The following is an 8,739-nucleotide window of genomic DNA, read 5'->3' on the forward strand; positions in this document are numbered from 1 at the left end:
GAAATTAATTCGGAAACTGCAGTACAATGCTGCACCTCAAGCATTAATGGATTTTCCGGGCTAAGTGAGGGCGGCGTCTCGCAGTCAATGAACATCGACACTTGAGTAGTCCTCCAGTCTTGTCAACAAACAACCTTCGACGACTTCCTCCGCCGGCGATAGTACTCCTCTCTGACTCCCGGCCGGTAAACCATTCGCCCCATCCAACTTGTGCAGCGGTCTGCTAAGACTGGCGAGAAGTAGAAGGAAGACACCTAACTCAGCAAATCAGGAGAGGGCTTTTCTCCAGAAGCTTGTTAGAGGGGGTAGTAGAGCGATCGATTTTGCCAGTGTTGAGCTTCGACACTTACTAACAAAGGTACCCAAGTTCATCGATATCGCTGGCTCCTTTACGACTTACTCGGTTCGTCGTGTGTTCCGTGTACAATGGCGATTTGTTGGGGAGTAAATGGTGATGTCAATGTTTGCCTGGGACGGGGCGGTGGTTGATGAGGAAGGAAGACTGAGTGCAGCACAGTGCTGTTAGACCAGATCAACCCGATCAGTGAGGTGATTTATGCCTCCGTCAGCGTTAGAACCCACGGTCAATAGGAGAGTGTGAGTAGAGGTAGTGAAAAGAATCGAAGTGCGTGCAGTCAACTTGAAGTGCCATCGGCGGGAGCGAGACAACTGAGCAACTCAAGTACATTAGCCGACCAGTGTAGCCTGCAGTGTTTAAGATAGGAAAACAGTCTCACACTTGTTTGCTACTCGCTTATAGAAGAACCGAGGATTCAGCTGAGCAAACAAAAGTTCGGAGAGCTAGCGGAATGAAGCGCGACGCAGAAAGAAATCTGATGCTCAGTCAAAGATAACCGACCCCAGAAAATAGATGCTGCTGTGTCCAACGCTGTCTGTCATATCGTGTGCCTCCGTCCATCAAGCCCTTTCTTACTCTCGGCCAACGGTCATTGGGACCCACCCTCCTCCGCCTTGTACGGAAACATCTCCCAGAATCCAATCTCCATCTAGAGCGCCGGATCAAACCACTTCGTTAGCTCTGCTCTCCTTCTTCTGTATTCCATATTTCGCCCAGCCGTTCGAAGCAACAAGTAGTTGTCACTCACCTTGGTAGCATGTATAAAAACGCGCACCAACTCCTCAATCCTCCCGGAGCTCTGCAGCACGGCATGCCGTTCCAACAGTTCGCGGCCCGCTTTGACGGCGGTGACGTAGTCATCCGCCACGTAGTTGGTAATCCAGGTCCAGTAGAGGTTGTCAGTTTCGTTGGCCTTGGAGTTGGGGGAGGCGTGTAGGTGTTTGGCGATGGCGCCGTAGCCGAGGAGACATGGGGCCAGAGCCATCTGGAGAGCGAACCAATCTTCGGATTGGCCTATGTCTAGGACGTATCTGTAGGGTTGGGTGGTCAGGTGTTTAGTGGGTTTGTGGCTTGAGAAGGGACAAAGAAAGCGGCAAAAAGGGTTGGAAGGCCTAGTAGGGTAGCGTATAAGGAGAATTACCTTGTATATGCCGTGCATGCTGTTCAAGACGTGGATATTAGCTGATCCCGCTCTTGAGAAAATTGATACATAGGTTCCAGAGAGCAAACGGATAGTTTTACCTTGATGTTCCTCAGTCCTCTCCATTTGCTCTTTGGAGATGCCAAAACCAGCACAATATTGGACGTGGAGATTCATCTCCCTGAAGCAGTTCGCAACAATAGCGGCCGACTTTGCCATCCCCTTTTGTTAGCCTGATCCTTATGGAAAGCATTGAAGTCATGATGGTAAACGTACACCAGCAACGTCCTCGATGTTCTTGGCCTTGTACGAAGCCAATGCGTTTGCACGGGCGTAATGGATCTGTACCAGGCAACGGGTCAGTACCGTGGAGTTTTGTAGGTGTATAATTGGGAAGATAAATGCCAATATGACATAATTCGGTACTGCCACACAAGCCAGAACATACGAGATAGACATAATCCTGCATCAGATATCCCTTGAATGACTCTCTCGGTAGAGTCCCATCACCCATGGCCATGACAAACGGGTGATGGATGTAGCGGTCCCACACTGGGGCCACGTCGGGTCGTTCAAGAAGATAATCGAGGAAGTGACCGCTGATGAAGCATTAGCAGCAAGATGCGGGTGAATCACTTAGAGAAGGGAAAGCTCACGAAGAGAATGGAAGTGCCTTGACGGAGTGAAAATGATTGAGGGGCCCGTTCCCCTGGCCTAACCCAGGCGCCGTCCTGATTGCGGCATCGACATATCTAATTCCGGCCTTGACAGCCGGAACCATGTCCATCCCCTTGGCGAGGTTCGAGGCAATAGCGGCTGATAATAATGATTAGTCATTCAGTTCATCGCCACAAAGTCCACGAACTCGCGGGTTCTTTGATAGGGGCGGGCGTAAAAGAGACTCAAACTCACAAGCTAAGGAGCAACCAGTACCATGGGTATTCCTAGACCTCTGGTACGGCATCTCGATCCTGACCATCTGCAACTTCTCCTCGCCCTCTGTGTCTCTCTTCGTCTCCCCTGAAGCAGGTCCCACGAGGACATTGACGACGATTTCCATCTCATCTTCCGTTTTTGCCTCAGTGCCATCCCTGCGGAAGGGAGTATGACCGCCCTTGACGAGCACCCACTTTGACCCAAGCTTCTGCACCTTGATGGCAATATCCTCAAGATCGGCAACAGACTGAACCGGGCGCTGGTCGTGGCCGGTTTCGAGTAGGAGTTTGTTCGCTTCCGGGACGTTAGGCGTCAGGATGGTGGCTATGGGGAGGAGTTTCTCGCAGAGAGCACGGGAGGCCGAATTAGGGAGGAGTTCAGCGCCTGTTGTCGCGATCATTACCTACGAGAATGTATAAGTATATGTTTAGAAGTGCTGTGGTAAGTGGTAGGCGATGGGATGTCACAAGATAACTCTTAGCATGGTGGTGGGTGGGGAACTCAGTAGAGGATGGTGCACTGTGGCACTGGGGAGACAGAAAGGGGTAAGGCATTGTAAACAAACAAACAAACAAACAAACAAAGAAGCTAAGATCAGAAACCTACCGGGTCAATAACCAGTGTTTTGAGCTTGTGATCCTGAAGAGCCTGAGCAACAGCCTCGATAGTGCCGGCCGAAGCAAGCATGCCTAGTTCCAGTAAAGTCATTAGTGCTCATTCACGACTTTTCTTAAAAGGAGACGAGCTCACCAGTCTTGACAACGTCAACACCGACATCACCCACCACAGCATCGATCTGCTTCCTTAGGAAGTCCACCGGAACCTCGTGAATGCCGTACACTCCCTTGGTATTCTGGGCCGTCAATGCGGTGGTAGCTGTCATAGCATAGCATCCATGAGCGGCAATGACTTTTTGGTCTGCTTCGAGACCTCTGTTTTACGTCAGATCGCTGTTCCAAGTCCGAGGAAATAAGGGCAACGAAAATATGGATATCGGAGAAAACATGGGCGTAGATCTGATGATACTGGAAATCAAGAAAATAAAAAAAGGTACTAACGCTCCGCCCGAACTGTCCGACCCTGCTATTACCAATACTCTGGGTAGTGTCCTACCACTGTCGTTGGAGGCACTCATGTTGAGGAAGCCGATTGATCCCTGATGGGCTTAAGATACCTAGGTAATAGGGAGGATAGAGATATGTATCAAACCAAGAACGGAACAGGGTGAGGCAATAAAGAGTGAAGAGGGCAGGTTGAAAGTGGTTACCTAGGTAGTTACTAGGGAAGCGGAATAGATGACGAGTGGGCGTTATGGGAGGCGTGCCTGCCAGTAAGGTTCTCTCGTCAAGGGCAGGTATCATGCCATCGATAACCGAACGCAACTGCTAGAGCACGAAAGTCTCTCAAAAGTGAAGCTCTGTCATTCCAAGCTTCCAAGGAGTGGGGTGTTACAGTGGGGTTCCTTGTTACACTAACATTTCCTTCTGAAACTCGTCAGTCCGTCATGACTCCTCCATCCATCACCCGCCTCAACATTGTGAACGGTATGATGATAAACTGAATCGTGCTCGCGAATATCCAACTTTGTTTTCTTTGAAAATCATCATTCTTATACACCTTGCTTGACCCGACTCCAAAAACCTTCACGTCTCAAATTCAAGAATGGGAACAAAAAAAAAGAGGTATAAAACATGGTAAGGGGGTAATATCGATATGGGATGTCAGCAGGAGGATATTTGAGAAAGAGACAAGCAAATATTTTCAAGGCTACAACATATTAGGATTTTTTGTTCCTTGGTGCCCGACACCTTCACCTTATATATCCAAATATGCCATGCAAAAATAGAAACAAAATAGTCTGATATGCAAAAGGGGTATTGCGATACAAAGCATAGAGGGCACAGCCTCTCATGCCAAAAGTACAGGTCTGTCGACAGGGCCCATACTCGATACTCGAATGAGGACTTGAACTCGAAAGTAAATCCCGAAGAACAGAACAAGAAAAGAAGAGGACAACATCGTTAAGTTCATGCATCAATCCGTCGTTATCGGTCTAAGGGTATAATTGGTGAGCGTAGCAAAACCGATATGGCGAATTGGTTCTATATCTCCTGGACCCAGACCTATTGATGTTGTTAGTATGAACAATGCAGCAGGACAATTACCAAGCGGCAAAACTTACCTCCATCTTCCCGGTCTCCAATCTTTGTTTCCTTGCATTTTGCTTGACTGTCTGAATGAGCATGTCAAGATCGTCTTGGTCGCCCACCGTGATCATATCACCATCTGGCGAGTCGTCATCCTTGATTTTGATCTTGATGCGGCGGCGAATCCCAAACTTGCTCCTGATCTTCTCCTCAAAGTCGGGGAACTCGATGGCAGTTCCGACCATGATGTAGCGAACATCGCCAGCATGCACCTTAACACGGATGCTGCGAAGTTCAGGCCGCCTAGAAGAACCGCGTCCTCCGGAGCTTCGAACCGTGCTGAGACTGGGCCTACGACCAGATACCATCTCAAATTCAGCCTCATCGAAGGAAACGTCGTAGTCGCTCTCATCGTCTTCTTCCTGGATGTATCGCGGGGCGCTTCGGTTGCTCCTCTGTCCGCGGCTGTTTCGGTTGGGGCCGGGGCCGCCGTACATATCGTATAATTCGCTCGGGTAACTGTCCTCCTCCTCCTGTTGAGACCGTCTCATTCTTGGCGGCGGGGGCTGTTCGCGTTGGGAGAAACCTCGGGATGGGGTGGCCGATGCTGCGCGAGAAGGCCGCCTAGAGGGCTCTTCTGGCGACGTCTTTTCGTAGCGATCACTCGGTCGGACTTTATCGAGGTTAAGCCTAGCCGGCATGGGTTTGGGTCCGTTTCGGACAGAAGCACCGCGGCTCATCTGCGACTTTTCATTCTCGGGGGGCGGTGTCGGCGGGAACATGCTGCGGTTGGTCGGGGGCTCCGACTGTTGCCTTTTGCTCTGTAGCCCAGGCTTGACGAGGTTGGTAGCGGCGAAAGACAGAGACTCGACTGGCCTATCATCCTTCACCTCAAGTTTCCCAGCCTGGTTTCCTAATGTCAGCAACTGCGAAAGAGGAGAAAGGGCAACATAGAGAGACTAACATTCTTGATTTCAGCACCAGCAAAACCAGTGAATGCATTGTTCGCATCTGATGTTGCCACTAGGCGGGCTTTGCCAAGATAGTCTTTGGTCTTTAGGTTTCGCACTTTCGCTTCGTTTGGTCGGTAGACGACGCCCACTGGGATAGAGAAAACGGTGTAGCCCTAAGCACTCGTCAGCAATAGTACAGTTTGGAGATCCGCGATGCGCTTACCTCTGCGTTCTCCTTGATCGCTTCATCGATCACATTATGGTCCTCAACCACCTTCTCCTTGGCCGCATACGACAAATCCTGCATACCAGCTTCGATTTGTTGAAGGTAGATGTAGCAAAGACCACGGTTGAAGAGGACTTCACATGAGTAAAGTTTGAAGAGAAGGCCCAGCTGCGCATAGTCGATGACTTGGTTGCCTCGAAGATATAGAAGTGTGTCGTTGAAATTGGCCAATGCCTCCTCGAAGTCGCCAAGCAAGAAGTTGGAAACACCCTGTTGGAAGTATGCGACAGCTAGGTACTGATCGAGCCGGATCGCTCGTTGATAGCACTCGACCTGATTGAATAGTATCAGTAAGCTTAGGTCCGTGTGACCAAAAAAGAGTATGTTCCGCGACTTACAGCTTGCTCGTGTTGACCCAGTGTCGCATGAATAACGCCCATATTGAAGAGGATCTTGGAGGTGTCGGCAATCTTTTCGAACTCCTGCAATGCAGCATCGAACTCGCTATTGTCATACTGCGCCAGGGCAGAGACCCAGGTCTCTATTTCCTGCAGCCATCATGGTATGTGAGCTTTGTGAACCAGATCGGATAAAAGGAGGCGATATGAGACGAAAAGGTGTACTGACCTGTTTTAGCGACATGTTGAGGTGATGATTAAAGGTGCGTATAATCGGGTTGATGCCGGGCTCAAAGAGCAGCGGGAGATGCGAACACAGACAAAGGAACACTTGGAAGCCCTTCTGGAAAACAAGTCGCGAGAATCTTGAAATAACTTTTGGCCCACGCGGACCCGAAGCAATGGAGAAATGGGAGGTGGTGTATCGGGACAACTCGAGATTAACAGCGAAACATGCAGAGGGGTTGAGCGTGCGTGGCCAGGCCTGTTGTCTTGTATAAGTGGGCGGCAGATTGGACAGTCCACTGTCCGCGACCTGGGGCACCAGTAGCGAGTGGGAGCAGGGTGGCAGCAGGGGTACTTGCTCTTGGCTGGTCGAGTCAGCGGCAGAATGGCACCGCTTCGACCGCTTCCCACGCTTGTAATTTTTTAATTTTTTTTTTTTTTGGCACCGCCAGCAGCACTCTTCACGGGTCTGGCTGTGCTTGGTTTGCAGGTGCTGAGCCTGGCTGGTCTTGTTGGGCCGGTCGGCCTGGGCAGAAACAGCGAGATCTCCGTGCCTTGTTCGTGGGCCCAAAAGCTCCTCCTGCAACTTCTCAGTGGAGTCGGGTCCGATGCTCCGTCCGTGGGAACTGGGTCGTAGAGGTACTAGGAGGCTGTGGGACTGGACGATGGCCGTTATTAAAATGCTAACCACCGACCTGATGTTGTTGATTTAGCGGCAGCTTGGCATGTGACGGCCTGTGATCTGACTTTCGAGGTTTTCGCACAATGGTATTGTCCGTCTCTGGTCTTTGTTATTGGACCCCACGACGCAGGTCCAGGTGATGATGTTCAGGTACCAGCGGGTACAGGCTGGCGGGAGCAATATCGAATTGCAGGATGCAGATGATGACAGCAGGAAAGGTAACCTGTACTCTGTAGCCTCTGGTCCCTGACAGAAACTGAACAGTTGGTATAGGTTGTCTACCTCTAGGCAGTGGTATGTATAACTGAGGTGGGTGAGCTGGGGTATCAATTGATGGTCCAGCAATGCCACCAGCCAACAGGCGCCCAGTCCAGCTGCTCGGAAATTGTCCTTGAGATCGCGGGGAAGGATTGGGATCAGCCCGAAGAGTGAACGTCTCTGATCAACTCGGAGGCAGGCGGCTATCAGTTGCCAATTAGGAATAGTGTAAGTGTAGGAGGAATGGATGCACGTTGCTGGCTGTGTGGTTTGGGATGCTAGAAAGGACTGGCGTTTGGGGGTCGATCGTGACCGGAACAATGGAAATGAGAGGATATCGTCAAGTGACGAAGAAAAGAGGCCGTGTAGCCAACGAAAATAGGTATCTTGGGAATCGGCAGAGGGAATAATTGGTCTTTGTGTGGAGGAGTCGAGAACGAGGGTGATGAGATCGGAGCGTTGAGTTAGTAGCAGGTACAAATCAAGGCTGCTAAAGTGCAGGCGGCAGTAAGGTACAGTGGACATGGTGGACAGCTGTGGGGGGTGTGTCTGGGGTTGTGAGTTCACATAGGCGATCATGGGTGAGTGAACCGTGCTTGCCGGGTTGCTAAAACACTGATGACGCTAGGGCAAGAGCCTCCGAGCCTTTTGAGGGTCCATGCCCACAGGGGCAACCCGGCTAGTCAGGACAAGTGGAATCTAAAGCCAACTTGCACCTCAACTGCACGAAATTCAACGTTGCAACTGAATCTCCGGCCTGGGACTCTTTCATCACGACGATGATGTGGGAACCGAGATCAAAACGGAGCGTGAACGAGGAGACAAAGTTTAGAAACACGGATGGGACCCAAGAGGTCAATATCGGTTGCAAAGGGATTCAGCATGGATGGCCCGTTGATGGTGACACTTCCAGGGGGGCATCCGAGTTTGAACCTCCTCCCCATCTTCACTCGGCCTCTTGTCTACCGAAACGAGGGCTCTCCTGGCTTCCCTGATGTTGCCGAGTACATATTGGCAGTACTGGCAATATTGTGACGGTGGTGTCAAGGAACAAATTATCTTTTTCAGATGGCTCTACCATCGCATGTTTTCCAAGACTTGGTCAGCCCACCACCGTGATAAGCTTCTGGTTCCCGTCACATGTATAGCCTATGAAAGGCGTGGGAAACCAATGGTCTTGTACATGGCCAGGACAAAGACCGAATTTATAGGACCACTGCTCAAAATGCAGAGGACTGGACGTCAGGAAGGGAACAGGTGATGTGATGAGATTGCCTGCTGCGGCATCCAACGGTAGGAGTCCCAAAGTAACAAAGCAAAAATAGTGCACACGTGTAGAGCATGCAGGGTAACATTCCCAGTACATAGGTGTATTTCGTGGGTTCTGATGAGCGAGGGGTTTTTCCAGCAGTTTC

The 8,739-nt window shown here is 50.6% G+C and overlaps 2 protein-coding genes across 2 annotated transcripts; both read right to left on the reverse strand.

Moving 5' to 3' along the window:
* Positions 1-854: 854 nt before the first annotated feature.
* On the reverse strand, positions 855-3,629 carry NEUTE1DRAFT_80933 (uncharacterized protein; the record flags this gene model as incomplete). The annotated part of the gene is made up of 11 exons (XM_009852229.1): positions 855-1,007; positions 1,107-1,389; positions 1,500-1,518; positions 1,601-1,709; positions 1,776-1,841; positions 1,948-2,098; positions 2,156-2,315; positions 2,412-2,838; positions 3,042-3,124; positions 3,186-3,367; positions 3,494-3,629. 11 exons carry the CDS (start codon positions 3,568-3,570, stop codon positions 948-950), a joined length of 1,617 nt encoding a protein of 538 aa, XP_009850531.1.
* A 380-nt stretch (positions 3,630-4,009) lies between these two features.
* NEUTE1DRAFT_116796 (uncharacterized protein) lies at positions 4,010-6,538 on the reverse strand (the record flags this gene model as incomplete). The annotated part of the gene is made up of 6 exons (XM_009852230.1): positions 4,010-4,558; positions 4,618-5,487; positions 5,547-5,708; positions 5,759-6,094; positions 6,160-6,309; positions 6,389-6,538. 6 exons carry the CDS (start codon positions 6,401-6,403, stop codon positions 4,538-4,540), a joined length of 1,554 nt encoding a protein of 517 aa, XP_009850532.1.
* Positions 6,539-8,739: the final 2,201 nt, after the last annotated feature.

The sequence above is a fragment of the Neurospora tetrasperma genome (assembly GCF_000213175.1).
Source record: "Neurospora tetrasperma FGSC 2508 unplaced genomic scaffold NEUTE1scaffold_3, whole genome shotgun sequence".
Lineage (NCBI taxonomy): Eukaryota > Fungi > Ascomycota > Sordariomycetes > Sordariales > Sordariaceae > Neurospora > Neurospora tetrasperma.